Below are 24960 nucleotides of genomic sequence, written 5' to 3'. Positions count from 1 at the left end.
TGAGACATCACATTTCTCTCTTCGATGTTTTTCACTCTTACTTTATTGGATAACATACTAACACACATTTCTTTTGTTTTGGTTACCGTCAAATGTTTGATGACTCTTCTATGATTTATAAGGGAAACTGGTAAATATGTAGAACTGTTTTATTATATTTCTCTAATAACCTACTAGATGGCGCTAATCAATAAGCCATGGTACTGATTTACCGACGTGCTTTCTTAAAAAACCGCTTTGTATGCGTGTAATATGTGCTCCATGAAATAAATAATTATAGATCACAAAAATTGTGTTTCTGTCTTTCTGGACCTTGAAGAACAGACTTTTATCATCTGCAGAAGCTAAAATTGATGTTTATGTTACCTTCAAAATTTTTTTTTGTTCCATCCTTAAGAATCTTTATCGTGCCTTAATAAAGTTAAGAAAACAAGTAGCCTATTTAGTCTAATATTTGTCGAAATAGCAACACATTAGGCGATTAAAAGCAACAGATTAAACGTTAATTATCAAACAAATGTTATTAACGCATTTAAGAGTTTTTATTTGACGGTAATATGTGGAACTTTATTAGCTGACTTATTTACTGAGTTTATATTATGATGTATATATAAATTATTGTTAAATTTTAATATATATTTTAATATATATATTATAAAAAGGGTGACTGTTGAATTCCTCGTAGGATTTGAAGTAAGTAAGTAACTGGTAAGTTACTAGTTATGACATTAGAATAATTGTCAATTTAAAATTGCTTGTAAATGTCTAATCGAATAAAGATATTTTGAATTTGTATTCATTATTTTACCAGTACTATGACGAAAGCTGTACATACATTTACATGTAGAGACGTTTATGTAAACAGTTTCAAAAATAAATCGCGTTTCAGTTAAAATCGCATTAAAAATTCGTTCGCACGTCCTTCAAGGGCGTTCTAAAGTTGTAGAGTGTATTTACACCGAGTTCGTTTGCCGATCGGGACACGACAGAGCATTTGCGGTGAGGGCGTTGCGCCGCCGATAGGTCGAGCATGGAGGTCGGTTTTAACATACTATAAATAATCTGTATTATATTAGGACTACATTTTTAGCAAGTTATTATTTCTAATCAATAACATATTCATCTTCTTTATCGACTATCTTTTGCCAATAGTATACAAATCAATCAGTTTTTCTGTAAAATATGTCGACAGTAACGACATTACTTTCAGATTCCCCTAATATATACTTTCCGAAATTTTACTACTGTAAAATATCTAATTATGACGTATTAGAAAATTATTTTTTAAAAAAAATTTTACTCAATTTCTTGCGAGCTCATATTGTAAATATATATTTTTTTCTAAATTATAATACAAGGTAAATAATAAACATATTATAAAGGGTAAAATTTCTAATACCTTTGCCGTGGGCTATTAGAACAGGAGGCTTTTATGGCTATATAATTTAAAGATATTATTTTTTTGGTGCCCATTTTTGAGGACCTCACATTAGCCCCCTGTCATGGTTCACTGGAACTTCCTTGACAAAACTAATTTATACAAAATCTTTACTCCGTCTCAATGTCACACATTTTTTCTTCTTTTATCAATTTTTTTTAATTCTTTTCGTATTTTATCCTCTTTTATACTTTCCTAACATTTGTTTTGTTTTTTATATCTGTTCTATTCTTTAGCTTATTTAATTGAATTTTATTTGCCGAAACCCTATATTAACACTAAACCTTTAAACTACGTTTACGAATCCCAGAACTAACTTTATTTAAACAACCAATCACAATCTCTACTTTACAACCAATCACACGTGTCGTTTGTGTAAGAGCGACGAAAGATGTGTGCGACAGAGGAAGGTGAATATAAATACGAAAGCTCCTAGTTTTGTAGCGCACAGTAAGTAATTTGTAAATCGTATTGAAGGTACATTAGCTGGCGATAAATATTGCACATCGTCCTTCGGAAACAGACAATCGACTAATTTCGGCTTCGTCTCTACGAATTGTCTCACTGTCTCTATCCCAAACTACTTATGTGACGTTTTATCAGTCGTTGCATTTTGTGTGACAGAGATAATGCTCAAATTAGCCGATTGTCTCTTTCCAAAAGTCGATGTGCAATATTTTTAGCCGGGTACTGTATAAATAATGACGTATAATGGTAAACACAACTGAAAACGTTGTTAAACGATTATATAAAGGCTCTTTGAAAAACTTTACGAAGGCTATATCACCAATATATACATTGATGTCGATTAAAAAAAAATCGTAGGCACTTTTCAATTTGATATATGCACGAATTTGGTAACACGCTGCTAAATTACCGTGGCGAGAGCTTACACACGCCATCAAGTTGACGAAGTGATACTTAAAACCTTTTTAATACGTGTCACAGATTGATTGAACGAAGCCTGATTGATTATGGAATATTACCTGCCGTGTCACAAACACTGTATAGATCTTTCGACTTATAAGCACTAGGTACGCATTGAGTTTAAGCCCTAAGTTGGATTTAATTAGGGAATTTCTCTTTTACAAAATTTAACGCACATTACAGACACTAGATGGCGCTAGTAGTTACAAATAATACTAGAGGGCGCTAGTAGTTTCCTTTACCTTAGCTTTTAGTTTACCTTATTATATATACCTTATTATGTTTACACAAAACTAAGGTAATGTTCGAAAGCATTCCCAAAGTATTGACAACAGAGGTAAAAAAAACATGAAATTCAAGCCTATTTAATTCCGGCATAATTTATTCGTTGCATATACAGCGGAAGGATTATCATGTAGGTTTTATATATTCATTTACTCTTTTCGTTAATATGTATTCTAAATCTGTCAATGTAATGTGGTGCAAGGATCACAAGTAGGCAAATATTGAAATAATAAAAAGAAATATATAATTATAATATGGTATATGTTATATACTTGATATCGGGGTCATTTCAGGTATAGACTCCTCAAAAGATATCTATGGGGGAAATACTATATTCGCAACGATTAGTATGCAGGAAGGCGATCTCAGTGTATTATTGTACGTAGATGTCGCTGCTGCACATCCTCTTGTTAGTGAGTAGCATTCCTTTATAATTAATATAAGTTAGATTTATATTAGATTGTATCCTGGGAATCGAACTCGCGTCGTACGATAGCAAGTCTCAGTGAATAAAATTATTACTTGATGTATATACATATTATTAAATTACATATATCTACATATATATCAAAAAGTTATCTATTGGTGGATCAATCGTAACATATAATAGCAATATGTAACTGTAATAGTAATTACAACAGTCTGTAGGCTTTTTTTTTTAAAAAAGCAGCTATTTATAGATTCAAGTTTCGCTCCTAAAGTTTTTTAATATCGAGAACTTTAATAAATATGTATATTTTTATGCTTACTTACTATGTCATTGGTAATAGTGTAAGAATGATAAGAAATACAATGCATATGATTTCGAATAACGCTTGAAAAATTTACATATTATATGTCTTTGTTTTGACAAGTCTGGTTGCGAAATTGTCACTGAAATCGCTTGAGTACATTGCCGTGGAATATTTTATGTACTCGCTTAATAGAAGTGGAGACAAGTTGATATGTAAGTGAACCCCAAGGTTTATGTTATTTATACATTACTTCCCATTTACATAATGGTGAATTGCATTAACACGCGAATAGAGATCCATTGGGAAGGTTTATAACACATAAGTAACTAGTAAATGATAAATACATTTCATTTAAATAATAAACATATAAAAATATATAGATATATACTCGCTTAAAAAAAATTACACAATTGATAGGATTTTTATGCATTAATTAAATCGAATTGCCACTGCTCACAAATAAGGTTTCTGAGGATTGACAGTAGCGCCCTCAGGGTACCATAATACCACACTGCGATCGCCAACCAGCCTGCCAGGCTTAGTTATTATGGTACATTCCTCCATAAATATTTTTGGGGGCGTCCTATGCCTATGTATTTTTTAAAGGCTCCGATGTTGTGAGCCTTTCGTTCCCCCTCGTATTTGGAACAAGGACTATATTTAGCAATAATTTTTAAATAGTTACTATTTTATTTTAGTTCTCCTCTTACATTCTTAACCCTTTTCTTAATAATGTATCTGTAGAATACATTATTAAGAAACATAAGAATTAAAAAAAATCGTGGCATCAATTTTGAACGCAAAGTAATCATTTGTATGTGAATGTTTAGGTAATTTCTTAATTTTCGAACGCTTGTTCAGTTTATTCTGTTGTCATCCTTGGGTCTTAAAAGTCAAGTGGTATGATTATTAATGTAATATTAAAAAAAATCTGCCTAGTTAAGGGTTAACAAGTTCTATTATTATCCCTTTCATTCATCACATTTTCTTTTATTTTCAGGCCTATGCCTTGCAGTGGGCGTTAATGGCCTGAAAGATCGATGAAGGTTTCACTGGATATGTTATTCTATTGAAATATCTGTACCGCCTATGGAAAGCGTAGCGAGTTGAGGGCCGTGAAAAAAAATCATGAGCGACTGTTAGAATAGTCTGCTTAGAAGACTCTCCCAGAAGTAAAAGTTCCGTTTGAACCGGTCGACAATATATATAGCATAGCATATAGTATATATAGCAACGTTTCAAATATAGACTGTTTCTTGAAGAGATATACCATAAATAAGTATTCATGGTGTAACACGACAGTTGGGACCTCTATAATATTTCAACTTCATATTAATCAGAAATTTTCAATGGTTGAGCAGATATTCGAAGATTTATGATTATTTTAGAGAATCTAAAGTTATAGTGTGACTCTTAGGTCTAAGTTCTTGATTTTTTGGTTAAGTTTGTACATTAACTTAAATAAAAAGGTTAATATACTTCTCTACCAGTTATTTTCGAGTTAAATTGATTTAGACTGTAAATAGAACAGAACTAACAAGTATACCGCTTAGTTGTTTTAAACACGGATTGGAACGAGAAGAGTTTGACTGCGACAAAATTACCGTCGCGAGTGAAAATAGATGTAAAAACTTAAAATGGGTTCATGTATTTGTCAGCATTTATTATAAATAGCTTTTAAGTGATAACCCTGGAATATATTACATCAATTTATTTTTTCTATTGTAATTCGACAGGCAAATAATTTATAGCAATACAAAGTCTGCAGTGACAGGATAGTAAACAATATTAATTATTATACATAATAATCAAAATTATCAAAACTTTTATATATAGGTTGTAATTCTATTAAGTATGTAAATATATTAAGTGACAGCAAATGGGCAATGCATTATTAACTTTAAAACTTTTATATCTATTATTTATCACCCCCTATATATATACACTACATAAGTAGACGGAATAGTGTGTCTATGCTGAAGAAATAGATATATATAATAATACATAATATTAGATATAATAATAGCGTAAAAGTGGTTCAAAGTCAAAGTCAAAGGAAGACTATATCTTTCACGTCACTAATGTCAGAGTAAAATTTAATAAATAAACAATTATCTATTCCACAAAGGCATTTAAAAAAGAAGTTCGCTGATGTTTCAGCGCTTAATATAAGGTTGCAGTTTACCAAATCTATTTCGATCAAAAAAAGATAACCTTACGTTGATGTAGCAAATAATAGCAATAGAGAACAAAAAGTTAAAATTACTGATGATTTTCATATTTTAAGAGTAAAATATTATTTTTGATTTATTCATTTATTATTTTAATCTCCTATTAAAATAAGAATATAAAAACTTACATTCATGGCCGATGAGGAACCTATATGGCGAAAACCGCAACATCACATTGAATTAATACGAATTTTTAACCTGTAATTTTATGTTATCTGTGAAGAAATTTTTCTGCCCCGGTCGAAGCTCAGTTCACGCGACTATCCAATAGAGAAAGACAGAGACGGAGAGTCTCTTCGTTTCGCTTTATTATATCTATGACAATAAAACATAACCTAATCAAAAGAGAAAATATTTTTTATTTACAATTAAAAAAACTATTTATATAATAATATATTTGAATAAATAATGTACACAAAGTCAATTATTCTATTACCTTATTTTTTTTAATTTACTGCTGTTAATTGATTAGTTAACAATCTAAATGAGATTTAATTTTTTTTTGTTTGAAAATATGATGATGACTGTGTTATAAAGATCTTAGATTATGGTATTTAAATAAAAATACTATAATACATTGAACACTAATCAATAAGAGAGTGATTACCGTATCCAATTTTTTTTAAATATTTTTTTTAAATAATTTGGCAGAATGGCAAATGACGCATAATGCAAATTTTATCTTCGATAAAAAATTAAAAAAAACACTGTATACTTATTTTAGAGAGAGCTAATTGCTTTTGTTATTTATATTTCATTTTTATTTATTTTTAAAAATCGACACATTTAGTAATAAATATTCTTTCAATAATAATAGAATGTTTTACGCGGTAAAACCATTTTCTGGTATGGACATTAAAAATAACTACTAAGTGATAAGATTCTATGAACGGCTTTTAGAGCCGCAAAATGCCGCAAACCAACTATATTCGGTACCATAGAACACACGCAAATATTTTTAGTTATTAATAAAGTTTTAGTAAAATAATTAGTATTATTATTTTGTGCTTTGTACAGAAGTATAGATCCAAAATTTTAATGATAAATTCGTATTTTTTTTAATTGAAAATAAAGTATTACCACAAATATTATTTTTTATTTAAAAAATACCAAAAAATAAAAAGAGTGTTTATTTTATGGCCCCCAAAGTTAACGTGTAAACATGACCTAATTTTTTTCGCGTTGCTACAAAATCGATGGCGACCGAAAGGATCCGCACACGAGCTCGCCGGTTAATCTGGCACGGATTTTGAATAATGCACGTTGCATGTGCAACTGGCTACGGCAGAACGAGACGCCGCTATACGACAAGCATTGCGCGAGAGCGGGACGCTGGCTGCGGCAAAGCCAGGGCAGGTCCTAGCACCGGCGATCACTCTGGGTTGCACTGAAAGACCGGTGATGGGTTGGGCTGGTCCTCCAAGCCGGGAGGGCGCAGGATAATAACCATTGATGAGGGAGTGTTGGGTCGAACGCGTCACGGTTACCTCTCTGGCCATCGCGGCATGACCGCCGGAGGCCGCGGGCGCGCGCTCACGCCGCCATCGTCGTGGGGCACAGCCCGGGGCTCGCGTCGCGACTCGCGGACCACTCGAGAGGACACCGCGTGGGCGGCGATCGATGCCCTCCGCACGCATGCGCCGCCGACCAACCCCGAAGCGTTCCGAAGCTGCCCGAACGCTCCCGAGCTCCGGTGCATCCGCCCTGACCCACTTTCCGCGCGGTGACCTCCTTCCCTCCTCCGGCACCCTCACAATACCCCATTATTCGCACTAATATCGACTAAATCGCATTCGCTTAGAGGCGAAATTGGTTCAATAGTTTGCTTATTTAATAATATAACAAGCGTCTGCGATTGCATTTGGGATGGCAGCGGCCGTATTTACGTATGCCGAGGCAAACAACGTATAACGAACTGGAAAATTGAATCAAACCCAGTTAGCAGTTCGGCTTACATCTTATCTCCGCTGATTCGTTTATGTTAATTACGTTTCTTTAATAGAAACACCGCTCGCGGGTGTTCCCCCACATCGTCCTTGTCAAACTAATAATTGCTCTGTGCAATTCTATAATAATTCAATATTTTGAATGTTGTTCTTTATTTAATTACCCCAAATTTTCTAAAGGCTGCTTTGTATTACTTTTAACTTTATACCACTAACTGTATTCAGACATTTTTAAGTGAAATTATTTAATTCGGTATATTTTTTCCACGTAGCAAATATTCGTATTTTAAAAAGGATAGAAACATGATTTCGCAGTAATGGCGTCATGGCAAGCAAGTCACAGTTGTTTAATGAGCCAAGATCAAGTCAAGAATAATGAGATACTTAGACGAAAGAAAATAACCAATATAGCCTAGTGGTTATACAGTGGGTAGGCGAAATACAGTGTAGAACTGATCACCACTGAGGAGTTAAGGTTTAGGGGTGGAAACCACGAACGGGAAAGCACAGTATAGAACGTTCACCCATAAATAGGTCAGATGATGACAGGCCGTTTCCACCCGGTTCAATGGGAAAGGCTTATATCCAGTTGTGGACGACAACTTACATCTGAAATTATAATGAATGACTTTTCTTGGGTAGATGAGAGCAAAGTTTTCTCTTTAGCTATCTATTACTGCAGTCTTTTTCACATTCGTTCATCATTATTGAATTAAGATTTTTTAGTCTATAAATTGTGTCGGTAACTTCGGTGATCTTTAGGCCTAATAAATTTTTTTTAGCTTATTGACATTGTTTTTCGTGTCCAGGACATAGGGAAGCTGTCAGCCTCTCTAGTATTAGTTTTTTTCGTTTTATATAGATTGTAAGAGGGATAGAATCAATCAACAGTACACTTTATATTGTCATAAAAATATTTTAGACCATTCAGAAATATAATGGGAAGTAAGCGTTTTATTTCTATTTTAATTTTCAAATATCTTTAAAAAAATAAAAAAAAAATATTTTATCTATATTCAAATATGTTTGACTTCAAAATATTAATACTAAAAAAAATTTCCTACGTTAAATCGAATAGTGTAATTCAGAACACTGTAAGCGTAGAACATTTCTCTTTACAATCTGTAGAAATGTTCAAAATAAAACAAAATTTTTGCTTTAATGTAAATTAGTTATAGGTATAGAACTACTAATCTTGAAATATCACTTTTGCCATTATTTAATTATTACCCTAATATAAATGTGTTAAATGCTAATATATTTATAATGTTGATGGAATATATCTAAAAACTACTGAATGCTCGATAAAAATATATTTAAGTCTATACACCATTCAAAACAGAATTCTTTTTAAGCACTCAAATGTATCGTGATGTTTTATAAAAACGCCACCTTTTCAAATAAAACAAGTTCATTTGTGTATTGCATAGTTGCAATAACGACTCTACTAGAGTTAACAAGTCATCGACCATTTGAAGTGGGTTAAAAGGTTTCCATTGGATTCGATGAGCGATTGCAATCACTTACAGAATATTAGATCAAAGAGCGGTACGGAATTCGCATTTTATAAGTTAGATGTGTAGTGTCACGTAGAATGTAAATATTTGAGCATATAGATGCAAAATAAAAATTACTCCGAAATTCCCTGTAATGTTATATACAACAGCAATTACTAATATTGCTTACTATTGAAATATATGAAGTAATGTTATTATGCATCTCATAATTGTTTAATTTAAGAAAATAATGCAATATTATTTACTTTATAATATATACAAGGTAAATCAATTCAGCAATAAAAATTGGTATCATTACATTTTATGGTTATCCTGAGCGTAATATGGTGTTAAATTTAATTTATTTATGACAATATCAAACAAGTCAAACCAGATTGTTATTCAGCAAGTAAAACATATTCTAACTTTTTAAATGGCAACCTCAAAAGATTACTACGTCAATGTCAATCAACATCAAAAATACTGCATTTCGGTTTGCTGACCGATTGCTAGCTTCATGAATTAGTTACTGCGAGAAAATATTTGTGAAAGTTAGTTTTTCTTTACATAAAAACAAACTTTTAGTCATTTTTACATTATGAATACTCTCACGGTGCACACGCTTGACATTTTAAGTGAAACCATGGGTTGAATTATTAAAAACAGCGAGACGAATGGACAACTGTTACTTAGTTAAAAGTACGTATACATTTATTCCAACTGTTCAAACAAATGTTATTTTAACCTATCAACTCTGAACACATACACGTTGCACATCTTTATATAAATTATAAATTAAATCTATCTAAATATAATGATGACACCCACACAAACATTACTGTAAAGATTTCACTGCCAAAACAACGTCTGTTCAAAACTTCCATATTTAAAATAACATTTAAGATATATAAATAATTTACTAGCGGTTACATTATGATTTATACATTTCTTTAATTGCTTAGATCTTAAATAAATTCCGCGTAAATTGATCATAATACAATAACTAACCAAGAAAATAACAAATTGTCCACACATCATTCTTTTGTATACGATAAGCGGTGTAATGTCTGGAATTCATCACCATCCCCTGTTATTATAATAAAAAAGTGTATATTTGTTTTGTTTTAATGTAGACATTGAATGTGTTGGAACAGGAATACAGTTTACCTTATAAAGTAAACACATTGTAAACAAACATAAAGGAAATGAAATATTTCATGCCATCTTTAAAAAACCAAATATGTTATTGATAAACATTTATTTATAATTTAAACATTAAATTCAGTGCATTTCTATCCTGTTATATTAAAAGTATCTGTATATACACACAGAACAAAAACACTTGTATGTGATTATGCAGCAAATCCTGCCTGGAATCAATTTTACATCTGTAATTACCTTTATCTTGTGGAGTTTTGCATCATACTTCTGAATTAGTTTAGGTGTAAGTTGTGTGGTCCAGGATTCTATCCTTGCATCTATTTTCTCTCATACTATACACATTTGCAATTTTTCTTTAGTCACAAACCATAGAGCGTTTTTAATTTACAGCAATTTATTTTGGTTATTTAAATACTCGCATATTTGAGTTTTTTTTGAGCCTCACTAATAGTTGTTTTAGGCCAACATTAGGTTAAGTGTGACTTGATGAAGTAGAAGTTTGTTTTCTAGTAACAATTTCTTTTATGGAGAAGTTTTTTCTACAACCCAATTGCTTTCATTTGGTGAATGTATGGAAACAAAAATTGGTACTTTTTAATATCTTGCTTTGAGTTTTTATTTCTTATTTTACAATTAGCCAGAAGGCTTATTTTACCATTTGACTGCTACATGGTGCAAAGCGCTCAATCATTTTGTCTTGATACCTGTTATGCATTTGGACTGCGAGTTTCAAGTAAAAGAACAGACACAATTAGTGATGAAAGTATTAATCTAACTCATCAAAGGGAAAGATGATTTTAATTAAAAAAAAAAAAAAAAACTATTTATGTTCATTGTTTCTTTATAATGCGAAATGAATTATATTTGTTTAAATGGGTGTGTTTTATTTGACAATATCATGTCAGTGTCAACAGTTTTCATGCAAGAATTGTTTAGCAGTTCATTTCTAAAAGAATATAAATTTAACCTCAAAAGGTTTAATTTATATTGGTTTAAATCACTTTCCGTGATGAGACATCTCATTCAACTATGTAGATCCAATTCAAATTAAATCTAGTCTTGGTCCTTTTAGATGGAGTGCAATATCATCAATGCTAAGGTTTCCAAGGAACCGTTGAGCTCACCTAAATTTAATTACAATAAGCACCCTCAATGCTGAACCATCCTAGTATGCTTCGGTGTGTCACTAAACATGCCAAAAGTGACAAGATGTTACTTCTTAGCATTTGGTTATGTTGTATGGATATTGGGTTCAAAGAGTGGTAGGAAGAGGGATTGGGTCCTTGAGGCTGGCAACCCCTATACCAGGTTAAAGAGACCTTATTGAACTGCATATATGTTCACCTGCACCAATCAGACTGCTTTATCCATCTAACCAATTTTTAATGTAGGATCATTGAATATTTAGTTGGTGATGCTGCTTTTGAAGCCTGTATTAGAAATGAGCTGATGTTTGGTTCTGACATGTCCAAATTCTTTATCAGGTTATAGAGAAATTTCACTGTTATACCCCTCGCTTCTACTTTCGCTGATTACAAATTTACTATGAATATTCCTAATTATTTGATTGACCAGGTTGCAGTTCCCGTTTTTGGGATCTCTCGTCTCCCTTACAAAGTGATGGGTAGGCACACTACATTTCATATTTGAGTAACTAATTTTTTCAGTTAAAATTTTTTTGTTCTCATTATCCTTCTATTGTCCATAAACTTCTTTCGTACTTTTTTTTGGTCCTTTACAATATCTATCTTTCCATCACTTATACATCATCCGTCTTTCATTGCATTCCTTCCTATCTTTCCTCTTATGGTATCGCAGTATTGACTAATTTTTATTTACATTTATTTTTAGTTCTATTTTTTTAAATTTTTGGCTCCCTCCACATTTATTTTTCTTTCTTTCAATATCCACTTCTTTACTTAGTTTACTTGCCATAGGGTCATGTCTGACCTCTGAACTACAAACACCATAGTTGTTCGGCCTTTGGGTATATTTGTTTCCTAGAGAATGGTTAGTTCTGTGAATTATACCTTTCAATGTCATCATCATATTTTTAGGGATCCTTTATGGTTTTTTATATAAATGTATCAAAAGAGGTCCACTAGGATCTGCTTTCAGGGTAGAATTAGGCTTAGGAAGGTATAATTAAAAGTGAAAAGAACAGATTTATGATTATGTTGAACAGTGTATACATAAATTGCAATGCAAACTCTAAATATTGCATGAGAAGTTCATTAATGTTTATAAGTATGTAAATTTGTTGTTTCCTTCTACAAATTGCTTCCACAACATCCTGTTTGGTGTTATATTTAGTAAGTCATTATGTCACGCTTGTTGAGGTCACATCAACTGAATAAAATCATCAGTTGGTTATGTGATGTTCTTTGATATAGTACAAGCAATAAGATATCTTAAATATTAATTGCTTTTATTTATAAAAGAAGATATATAGAACATATTACTTATGAATTGATTGGGTTGTGCTGAATATAATTTTAACATAGTTTGGTGTGTGTTATTGTTTGTTTGTGGATTTTCGTGGTCTTGGTGAGTATAACCATAATATCAATTTTTTATGAATATATATCTATTGGTAAGTTGGAGATGCCCTACCTGAGAATTTTTAAAATTCTTGCACCCCCCTATGTAACATATAGTTTTTAAATATTTAATGGAACGCCTGATGCGTTACCTTGCGGAAGTCCATCCTAAGTAAGAAAAGGACCAATATTTAGCCACTTCCCCAACTTAGAGTCAGACTCTGTGTTTGGCACTAATCAGTGTAACATAACTCCTGAAGATGCCTCGTGGAGGGGTGAAACACGCGTTGAGTGATTTGACGGTGGCAGTTGTGTGATTCGCATTGTTTGCCGCATACGCATTTATCAGCGGGTTGGCGGCCTTGCACTTTGTTGTACGACGACTTGTGCGGAAGTGGCTAAATATTGATCCTTTTCTTACATATAATTTTTAACTAAGCGAGTAGGTTAAATTTTGTCGTGTCTACTTTCAAATTGCTTCCATGTTGTGTCGCCCTATGTTAGGAAACACTGCTCTAGGACCTTAAGTTTCTAGAATGAAGACCAGGGATGGGAAGTTGTTAAAGTCACCAAGAGAGAGTGGAGGCAAGTCACTTCCAACCGGTATTTTTGGAAATCTATGTAATAAAATGATGGTGATGATAATTGGCATGTACAGCTTCACTATGTTTGGTATTTATGTACTGCTTTTTGTCTTAATTTTGACAGGGTAACTTATCATATATCTTTTAAAGACAAAAACTTTATAAGATATATGATAAATTACGCTGCTGCGAGACTATGTCCATGTTATAGATTATTCTAACGATCTTAGCATTGGGTTTTAATTATAAATGTTGAGGTACAAACAAATATTAAGCATAGATATCCAAAAGCCTTCAAAGAAAGGTGCTTAACTTAGGTCTCTTTCCATTAATTAAGCTTGACCTAATTGATACTCCATATATATGTATGCAATTGTTATATTGGCAAGATTCTTTAGTGAAATTACTAATTAAATTTATCGTATTAAGGTGATGTGTAAATGGGAGGTTTTAAATTTTGGATGTGACTTTTATTATCGGAGACACTTATCAAGTTAATGTCAAATACATTCTATGATATCACAGTACAAAAAAAGATTTATATGTTTTGTGTGCTTTGATTTTTTGTTCATGCATTGAATAACATAATATGCCCTAAACGATAGATTTGTGGATGACTCGTCGTTTGAGAACTCCTGATCTATCCTTACTTCTAAATCTGTATTTTTTGTGAAATAAAATTCAAAATACAGTACTTGGCAATAAATATTGCACATTGACCTTTGGAAAGAGATAATCGGTTAATTTCGGCTCCGTAGAGCGTTACCTCTGTCGTACGAAATACAACGACTGACATAACGTCACATAGGTAGTGTGGGACAGAGATAGTGATCTACGTAGTCGAAATTAGCCAATTGTTTCTTTTCAAAGGTCGATGTGCAATATTTATCGCCGGGTATTATATAATTATTCAAATAGGCATTAATATGTGTTTTGAAACGATTATTTTAACATTATAACCTAAGCCAACACCAGTTTAAACGCTGATGTGTTAAAAAGAGCCAGCAAGAAGCTCAACAGTTGCTTTTTAAAATTAAATTTAACAAATTTTTCATGTGTATATTTTAATATCAACCATGAAAATGAGTCAACAAATCAAGTTCTACACATTTAGATCAATTTTAAATAAGATTTATTTAACAATATAATCTTATGTATATGACATCTTGCATAACTTTCTTATATATATGTACAACCATACCCATGAATGATTTATTATCTTTTAAAGGACAAAATTCGGGTGTTATAAGTTTATTTTTATTTCTTATATTTATGCAGTGTCATTATTTGTCATATAAGATTGCAAATTACGGAGGTTCATTAATATGTTATTAATTGTGTATTGCGAAGCAATTGAATACCAGTTTTTTTTTAAATACATCTCCTGAGGAATCTAGATTTTAATTTATAAATAGCTTGTCCAGATGTTTTCTGTAAAATAAATATGGAATTAATATTGTTGGGTATGAATAAATTATTAAATATAAATCTGTTTATAAAGGAGAACTTATGGCCGAAGTATTTTTTAGTCTGTGGTTTATAGTGGCACTTATTTAATAAAAAAATTCTCTTTTTTTAACCTTATTTTTAAAAAATGTTGTCTTTTATCCTCTATTTAGTTTCCAGGTCTATTACAAGAGTTTATTCATATGTATTTTTTTTTATTAAGGACAGCACAATGATGCTGGTGCGAGTGAACATGCGCACGGCGCTGGCGACGCTGTGCCTTGGAGTTCTCATTCTCACTCTCTTCTGGAGTCGCTGCGGGGAGCTCTCACGTAGACCAAGTATGTATTCATACAGTCCCTGATGAAGAACTCGTTTATTCAACGTTAGATCTTTTATACAACTCTTATTGATAAACAACTTTTTTATCTATTTTATTTTTAACTCTACTGTGCTTCGCAATGTGTTATAGCTGTGTATAAGAAGCAGGAAAAAACTCCACAAAAACACGTCTTAATAAAGTTTAACAATGTAGATTTTTACATGTACACTTTGTCAGATATAGCCTAAATGATATCAAAACAATCAGGCGACAATCTACTTTTAATACAGTAGTAGTATACCCCGCTTTACGCGACCTCGTTATACGCGGTTTCACTAAAACGCGAATTGCAAATTTCGCGCTCAAATGCCTCGAATTACGCGAAAGAGTGCGTATAAATATAATGTAGTCATCAACTTCTCTATGGTGTCTTTACCATCTGTCAAACAATTAAAAACAGTGTTGGGTGTTATGAACATATTTTACAAGAACGTAAACAAAACGTTACCCAAAAGACAATAGATGTATTTTTCCGTAAAAAATAAGAGTATGTGTTGCATAAAGTGTTCCTAGAATTAAAGTGATTGATTAAAATGATTTGTATTTTTTTGTAATACTTTTTGACTATGTTTAATCATAAACCTCGTTATACGCGAATTACAGTTAACGCGATTTTTTTTGGAACGTATCCCTCGCGTAAAGCGGGGTATTACTGTATGTGCTTTGAATATTGTAATTGTTTAATAAATCACACTTTCTTGCAATATGCAAGTATAATAAAGGATGTAATAAAATAAAAAAATAAGGTTGGGCATATGAATAAACAGGAATAATTTTAATTTGAAATTCGAATTCTGCCATAGCACACAATGTATTATTTATATAAGTAATCTAGATATGATTTCAGTTGGCTCGGTGCTGTCTAACGCGCTGTCAGAGAGAGTATCGGGGGAGATAGAGTGCGTTATCAATGGAGAGTATTCAGTCGCCTGCCGCCGCGAAAACGACCAGATATATCTGCCCTTCTCCTTCATACATAAGTACTTCGAGGTATTTAATATAATATTATTTATTGTACAGGCTGAAATATATATACGCTACCGTCCAAAAGTTTTAAAGCAGCAAGATAAAACAAAATAAAATGAAATTTAGCTATCTTCAATTACTTGTACTGATATAAAATTCCAAGGTATTTCCAGACCAACATACTACCCCCACCATGTTTCACTGTTGGCACTGTACACGGTTAGGAAGCTTTTTCTTCTTTTGATAGGCGTACAAACACACGTCTATTGGATCGAAAAATCTGAAATTTCGATCATTCCATAGAACATTTTCCCATTGATATGTATTCCAGTTTGTCTATGTGTCTGTTCCATGTGTCTGCCCATTCTGGTCTATTTTTCTTGTGTCGAAATGTTAATTTGGGCTTTTTAGAAGCAACAGATCCTCACAGATCCACAGCCAGAAGTCGTTGTTTAACAGAAGGAACTGAGACGGGCGTTTCTCGCTGTTGCAGTAACTTGTGTCTCTGTGTGACAGAACCATGATGAAGTTATCCTCTTGAGTAGTTGTCTTAGGCCTGCCTGTCCTTTTTCTGTCAGCGTTTGTTTCAGTTTCTTTTTTTCTTGCAAGATTGTAGTGAACACCTTTGCAGGAAATTCTAAGCCATGCTGCAATTTGACGTTCACTGTATCCTTTCTCTCGAAGCATACAAATAGTATTTTTCTGTTCAAGCGTGATTTGCTTGCGTTTTGCCATTTTCAAAAGAAAAAATGCGGGATAAGCTGTATTCAATAATTTCCGAACACAGATAATGTTAATGTCACAACTTGCGCGTAACAATAGTCAAATGCGACTAAACAGGACCCAAAAAAGTTAAATAAAAAAATAACACCGACAGGAACACTTCGAACCACAAAAGAATGCAACCGTAGTCATAAGTCATAAAACAAGTGTTTCGTCAAAATCTATAAAATTGGTAAAACATGTCTAATGAGAGCCGACGATCCCTTTATGAATATGTACACAATAGTAAAAATCTGCAAAGATAACATTCATTACAATTTTTACCGCCCATAGCAGGTGTTGTTTCGTTTTGGCCAATAACAGATGTGCTTTCAAATTTTTGGACGGCAGTGTGTATAAGTTGTATGATTACATGTTTAAAGCAATAATCAATCATCCTGTATATCACCATATCAGGTCTATGGCAAGATAACGACCACGGAAGGAGTAGAAAAGTTCGAATGGTCTCACAGTTACAGCAAGATCTACCATCCAAAGAAGAAGTACGACCCGAGAGGAACATTCACGACTTTTGAGAACTACAACGTGGAGGTCCGGGAACGCGTCAAATGCATCAGCGGAATAGAAGGAGTTCCAGTGTCAACTCAATGGGAACCTCGTGGGTTCTTCTACCCAACCCAGATAGCCCAGTTCGGTCTGGCGCACTACAGCAAGAATATCACAGAACCAGAACCAAGGGTAAGGGTTTTAGACGACGGCGAGAAGGTTCTAGAAAACTGGATTGTTAGCAAAGACGCGTCAATCTCGAGAGAGTACGACCAGGAGTTGAAGTCGAAGGTGCTTAGGTTTTCCACGTCCGAGCATGCATCAAGTCAGGTGTGGTTAAAAGTGAACATAAGTCAAGACTTCGTTCTGAGCTTGGACGTGAAGTTTAAGCCGAACTCCTCGATGACCGTGGTGCTGCAGAACAAGGATAAGAAGGATACAGTTTATCTACATTATGTAACGACAAATCAGCTGATTTACGCTCAGGTAAGTGGTTTTATTTGTAAAACAGGTTACTAGCTTTCAAACACAGTTTATTGATAATATTCGAAAAATGTTATTGGTTATTTAATTGAAAAAACAACAAATTTTGGGTCAATAATACCTTTGATAACCCTTCCGTTACCAGCGCCGGAGTTAGCCGGCTTCCACTGGACTGGTTTCCCGATGTGTACCAGCGCCTATATATATATAAAAGTTGTAGAGTCAAAGCCAATTGAAAATAGGTTTGTCAAATTACATCATTATTTCAGACGTAAGACACCCACTGTTGGGCATGGGTCTCTCCCAGAGATTTCCAACAAGGAGAGGTAAAAAGCGACCTGGATCCAGCTACCCGTGTCGTTTGTCTGTATCACACTGAATAAAGTAATCACTCTGAAATATGTCACATTAATTTATATTTTCTAATGAAATAGAAGATAAGAAAAGGACTAATATTTAGCCACTTCCGCACATGCAGTGGTAGTCGTGCAGTAAAATGCGCCGCCCGCCAGCCCGCTGATAAATGCGCATGCAGCAAACAATGCGAATCACACAATCGCCACCGCCAAACCACTCAACACTTGTTTCACCTCTTCGCGGGGCATCTTCAGGAGTTATGTTACACCGATTAGTGCCAAACACAGACTTGAGAGAGATTGACTCTGTGTAATACTCTGTGTAAATATTGGTCCTTTTCTTACTTCCGCGAGGTAACGCCTGATTCCATTAAATAGAAATAGAAGATGTCAATATCAGACATTAATTTATCATTGTCATTGTTACACCCCATAGACGCCATCTGCAAGGTATAGGCCTCTCCTGAAGATATCTATTATGTACCATAATAGCCACGTTTGTGACTTTTCTACAGATCTTTTCATTCCTGATTGCTCATATTGGAATTTTTAAATCGCTCAGGACGACCACATTTATCACGGTATCGGTACAGAAATAAAATGGCGTCGAATAACAAGGGATCTGATCATCGACATGCAGAAGGGATGGGCGTTCCAGGATCGACCGAAGCGAAAGTCGCCAAGGAACAAGTTCAAGGTGCGTTGTATTCATTTAAAAGTAAAACTTTTTTGTTTCAAAACTTTTTATTGACTTTTTTTTTGGACAACTTGACAATGTTAAAATTATTACCCCTTTTTGAACATTAAACCACTGTTGTTTATATATATATATATATATATATATATATACATATATATATTTATATATATATATATATATACTAGCTAGTATATATATATATATATATATACTAGCTGATCCCGCAAACGTTGTTTTGCAAAAAACAATAATGTTTTTAATTTACAAATAAAAAGGGTTGATCGTAGAGGAGTGAAAATTTAGGGTTATATGTATTTTTGTATGCTGTATCATAATTTAATAAAAACCAAAAAAATTGTCAAAAAATTAAAAAAAAATTAGGGGTGGACCACCCTTATCACTTAGGGGTATGGAAAATAGATAGTAGCCGATTCTCAGACCTACTGAATACGCATATAAAATTTTGGTAAAAATAGGTCGAGTCGTTTTGGAGGAGTACGGTAACTAACATTGTGACATGGAAATTTTATATATTAGATTATTTTTAAAACTTATTTATTAAAAAAAACACATGTTGCACATATACAATACTTCACATTTACATTAAGTGTAGTGCTCTTTTTAAGTTTAATTGTTATGTTGCAGTTTTTAACGTGTTTGTAAATAATTATATAATAATTATAAAGAAATTACACTTTTTAAAAAATTTTTGTCCGTCTCTTTATTCCATCTAATCTCTGAAATGTCTGGACCGATTTTGTCAAGACTTATACTGGCAGGTAGGTAATGTAATAAGGAGTAATTTAGGCTTTTATTTAAAAAAATATCTTGAATAAAAAAAAAATTATACATTCCACACGAATGAAGTCACGCGTGTACAGTTAATAAATAGGGTGTGTAATAATATTGCTATATAAAAAGCCGCCAGATGTGAAAGTTCCCGCGGACGTCGTCACAACGCTTAACCTTTTGTTCGTCTCGCCCACTCGTCTCGCTCACTCGCACGGCGTGCTCTATACGCGCTCTTGCTTGCGTCTTGGCAGGTAGCCAAGACGCAGCACGTGCGCCCGCGGCCGTTGGAGTTCTCAGAGAGTCGGAATTGAGCCATGGTGCGATGCGCAGCCGCGCGTAGGCGAATTATTCATTTTCCGCGCACAAATTGTTTTAATAATTAAATAAACGTTTTTCCACATCACAGGTGATATATTTGATAATTTTCATCACAGATCTCGAGCCTGATCCTGAGCGGTTCTGGAGCAGTGGGAGGCGTGAGGGTGTCCAGCAGCGAGCATATGGCGCACTTCTTCGCCGCAGCTGACTGGCTGGTGGGGCGGCAGCGCGCGCGCGGCGGCTGGCCCGTGGCGGCGCGCCGGCACGTCGCCCCACGAGCCTCGGACCTTCGCCCTGGATGGTGAGCACCAGGACCTTGCTTCTTTAATACTAGAAAGTAAATGATAAAAACGTCTGATATAAACAAAAAATATACAGGATGATTTGTTATACATGTAAAAGCTTTTAAGGTGTAAAATTATAGCTCATTTACAGTCCATTATTCGTATTATGGTACATCCTGTGTAAAAATTAATGGTTTCAGAAATAATATATAACATAGTAATATCAAGATATATATCAAGGTATAAGATAAATTAAATATTAAAATTGATTATCGTTTACCATCTATAAAAGTTCAGAGCGATCACTTTATATAGGATGATTGCTTTTAAGAAAAAACGTTGTCAAAATTCGGTACCATCTGTTTATGCAGAGTGCACTGCCAGAAGGTACTGGCCTGTCGTATTCTAATAGAGCTTTAGAGTGATGACTTCATAGAAGGTGATTGGAAATAGGTGCAAGAGCTCACCCATTTAAAAACACCCTGTATGGTGTTACAGAGCGAAAGGGAAAGACAGAAGAATTGTGGCAAGAATGAAAAGAACGAAAGATCGTACGATGTACGAAAGACGATAATGAAAATAAAAAAAATATGTAAAGAAATTAAATAATGTTGAATAGTCCCTGTCCCACACAAGATAGGGGGTACGAGAGGATCCCAATAGCGGGGGCCATAAAAAAATCACCCTGTATAGATCAATCTTTTCACATCGTCTATAGCTGTGCAATTCAATGACAAATAAAAACCTTTTTCTCGCAAATGCAAATGCAAAATATGAGTAAAAACCAGTGCTACTTTTTCTAAAACTACCCCCAGTTGTAACAAATAAAAAAGGTCTATAAGATCAAGTCTATTTAATGGAATCAGGCGTTACCATGCGGAAGTCCATCCTAAGTAAGAAAAGGACCAATATTTAGCCACTTCCGCACATGCAGTGGTAGTCGTGCAACAAAGTGCACCGCCCGCCAGCCCGCTGATAAATGCGTATGCGGCAAACAATGCGAATCACACAACCGCCACCAACAAATCACACAACACGTGTTTCACCTCTCCACGGGGCATCTTCAGGAGTTATGCTAATACCACTGCATGTGCGGAAGTGGCTAAATATTGGTCCTTTTCTTACTTAGATCAAGTCTAATCTGGTGAGGCTCGTCATGGCTTTAACTTGACGGTTGATCGTGGTGATGAGAATAAAGATAATTCATCACCAGGCACTCGGCGATGAGCCAGGGTCATGGGATATCGGTGCTGTCGCGCGCGTACCACCGCAGCGGGCAGACGAAGTACCTGAAAGCAGCTCAGCGAGCTCTCCTACTCCTCGACGTGCCAAGCCACGATGGAGGTGTCAAGGCGCTCTGGATGAACAAATACGTGTGGTGAGTGCAATTCTTACTTCCCTCATAATAAACTGCGACCATATTCGTAAAATTTTATTCACAACATCACGCCATCTATACTGGTCTTTAGTGTGGCTTTGTGTTATCTGCAGATCAGAGAAAGCTCAGGGTAAAACGTCCTTCCATCAGGATCACGTTGGACAAGTATCTTGAACATGAGGATCAATCAGAAGCCAGCTTTCTTCTTTGTCATTTATTTATTTAAAAGGAATTCAAATTGGGTACAATTTGCATATATAAGGTAATTAAAAAAAAAATAATTCAAAAATATCACGCACCGGCGCGAGACCGGCACTGCGAAAGAATTTTTTTTCGGTGTGCCAGGTCTTGCGTTTTTTGGCACTTGGGGTAACCTATCTCGTACTCATATTGTAGGCGCAATGAAAAAAATTAATAAAAGATTACTTAAAACCATTAGTTCGCCAGTAAGAAAGTTCAAGTGTTCAAGCTACTGGCTCCTAAAAGCTGGTCGTTAAGCGTCTCATGTCGCCACGAGACCGGCAACTAAGTTGTTAGATCATGTAACTGTAAGGTCATATTTTATAACTGGTCTTAGTGGTAATCTATGGGCCAAGCATATGTCCAGCTGTGGAGTTCCTGATGATGAGCAAGCGAATCTAGCTGGTCCAGTTCGAGCACTCTTAACCTTTTAAGTGCCATGAGGACCGCCGGCTACCTCACGATACCCAACAATAGGTGCCGCGAGGGCCGCCGGCTACCTCACAATTTTTCAACTGTACATCTAAGGAATATTATTTTTTTCCGACCCTCCGGTAATTATTAGCTTCATTAGGCATCTAGCAACTGGATCACGGGATGGTATACGATTTGCAGCATGTTTTAGAAGCGGTCACCATGGGTGCCAATGAGAGCGCGGGCGGCCACACTTTTTATATAAAATTTACATTAGAATATGTATATAGAAACCTTTCTTTGTATTGAATTCACAATTTATACATATTTCAAAGCTGGCTTTGAAAACCTATCGTGTTTTCTGTGTTACAAAAACGTGACCCGCCGGCGACCTCATGGCACACCGAGTACTCTGTTGCCTTTAAATGCTATGAAGGTCGCCGGCGGTCTCAGTACATAATGATATACGTAATGTGTTATATTCATTGATAGAATGTAAAGATCCCAAATTTTCACATATGGAAAGCCTACACTTGATATTTCCATTTGGCACCTGGGGAAGTCATTGCCAGCTTGGCAGTTAGAAGGTTAAATCCTACTCAACCCCCTACCCACTAAATCTTTCGATTGGTTTGTAGCACCTTGGTAACTGCAACGGTAATTTGTTCCCCATTCTCTCATGCTCTGCCATCTTGAATAGCCTGTCGCAAAGTTTGCGTTATTTATGCTACTCCTGGAACCTTCGTTACACTATCACTATGATGAGAGATTTTTTTTTCTCGTATCTAGTGTGGGACAGGGACTAGTTTACATATATATTTAATTTTTTACTTACTTTTTTATTTTCATTATCTTCTTTCATACATCATATGATCTTTCGTTCTTTTCATTCTTGCCACAATTCTTCTGTCTTTCCGTTTCGTTCTGTAACGCCTTTCATTCATCCCTCATTACTCTTTTACATTTTCTGTATTTATATTATTATATAGAATTATTACATTATCACTTTGTTTTATATCGTTTTTATTGGTTTTAGATATTTACATTTTTATGAGCTTTTATTTTTATCTATTACTTTGCTTATTATTTTCTACAGAGTAGGAGGAACTCTTCTTTGGTTTTTTCTTCTCTAATCAGGGAGGCTATTGATTCCTCCCTGATTTTTACACCAGACCGGCACTCGAAGTCGAACTTGGTCCCCTGAATGCGATGGATAGAGATTATATCGATGAGTGTCGAGTGACAGCGCTAATCTATGATGCCTTTGGGAAGACTGGTTATTTTTGAAGCGTCTTCACCGGGATAAGAGTTTGACAGCCATCGTCCCACTAGAATGGAAAGAAGGTAATTTAAGAATTCATGGTCATTTAATACAGGTACGAGGAGTATCCCACCACCCCACCGCTGTTCGTCCTCAACGGCTTCATCTACACATTGCTGGGACTCTACGACCTTCACATAATAGAGGGTGAGAACTCCATATCTCTAGCTAAGAAGTTGTTCGACGATGGAATGACGTCTCTGAAGACACTCCTACCCCTTTTCGATACGGGTAGCGGCAGCTTCTACGACCTCCGTCACTTCACTCTCGGCGCCAGCCCAAATCTAGCCAGATGGGATTACCACGCTACCCATGTTAACCAACTCTACCTGCTTGCTGGTTTGGATCCAGATCCAATACTAATTGACACCGCTAAACGATGGGAAGGGTACATGCAAGGTAAAAGGGCAGCACATAATTGAGCGAAACAATGTATAAAGAGTCAATGAAATTATCCCACAACTGGGATTGGAAAAACATCGATCAAGTAGATCCTAAAACTTGCCAATAGTCAAACAGAGCATTGTGATCTGATTGACGGAAGTTTATCAACTTGCCTTTATTACCAAGTGGTAATTTTTTTATTGTTATAGCAACACTGGCACTGTGTGTCTTGAAAATATCACTCAAGTGAGCTCGAATATATTTAATGTATGTTAAATGTTATATAATTTAGTCTAGACATTGCATTCCTTTGTAAGAATATTCAAATTTCAAAATCTTGCCTTGATAATAGAAATATCAATATTGATAACAATCTTTTTAATTATGGCAACCTTTTTCTTGATGTTGCCTATTGTAAAGTATAAGTTTCTACGCAAAAAAAATATTTTAAATTAATGTTCATCTTGCTAATTTGATTTTAAAACTGATTTAATTTTTTTAGAATATTAGCACGAGACATTTTCTTATGTTTTAATTTTATTTATTAAAAAAATAATCGATTTTTAGTATGATTACACATCCGATATCGATTTTAAATGGATGTCGTAATTTTTTTTTAAAGTTACGTTGTAGATTTGAGCTTAAGTAGTGTGGTGAGTGTTTATTTAAAAAAAAAAAGATACATTATTTATGAAATATAGTCTTATGAATTCAATAATAGTTGTATAAGCACGTTTAATATAGAAAATCAAAGATCGAGCGACATGCGCAAATTTAAATGGATGGACATTTATACTATGATCTGTAAATATTTTAAATATGGAACATCGATTATATGTATTAATTTAAGCTTTGGTGATGTTGCCTGGATATTTAATTAAAAAT

The 24960-nt window shown here is 34.3% G+C and overlaps 1 protein-coding gene across 1 annotated transcript; it reads left to right on the top strand.

The window, feature by feature from the left end:
- The first annotated feature begins 9584 nt into the window (after positions 1-9584).
- Positions 9585-24423, top strand: Hsepi (D-glucuronyl C5-epimerase). Its single transcript, XM_068773714.1, has 8 exons — positions 9585-9756; positions 15012-15129; positions 16018-16160; positions 17316-17891; positions 18807-18941; positions 20171-20355; positions 21552-21716; positions 23747-24423. The coding sequence occupies exons 2-8, from the start codon at positions 15021-15023 to the stop codon at positions 24111-24113; spliced, it is 1680 nt and encodes a 559-aa protein (XP_068629815.1). The 5' UTR covers positions 9585-9756; positions 15012-15020; the 3' UTR covers positions 24114-24423.
- The last annotated feature ends 537 nt before the right edge of the window (positions 24424-24960 follow it).

The sequence above is a fragment of the Battus philenor genome, unplaced genomic scaffold (genome assembly GCF_028537555.1).
Source record: "Battus philenor isolate CCGP_79_NKW_IND1 unplaced genomic scaffold, ilBatPhil1.0.hap1 SCAF_6, whole genome shotgun sequence".
NCBI lineage: Eukaryota > Metazoa > Arthropoda > Insecta > Lepidoptera > Papilionidae > Battus > Battus philenor.
The sequence above is the reverse complement of the archived record's forward strand: the minus strand, read 5'-3'. Positions and strand labels throughout refer to the sequence as shown.

Coding starts and splice junctions, on each gene's coding strand:
- Hsepi (XM_068773714.1), top strand. CDS start 15,021: ATGATGCTGGTGCGAGTGAACATGCGCACGGCGCTGGCGACGCTGTGC. Junction 16,161..17,315: donor TCATACATAAGTACTTCGAG/GTATTTAATATA, acceptor TCACCATATCAG/GTCTATGGCAAGATAACGAC. Junction 20,356..21,551: donor TCGGACCTTCGCCCTGGATG/GTGAGCACCAGG, acceptor ATTCATCACCAG/GCACTCGGCGATGAGCCAGG.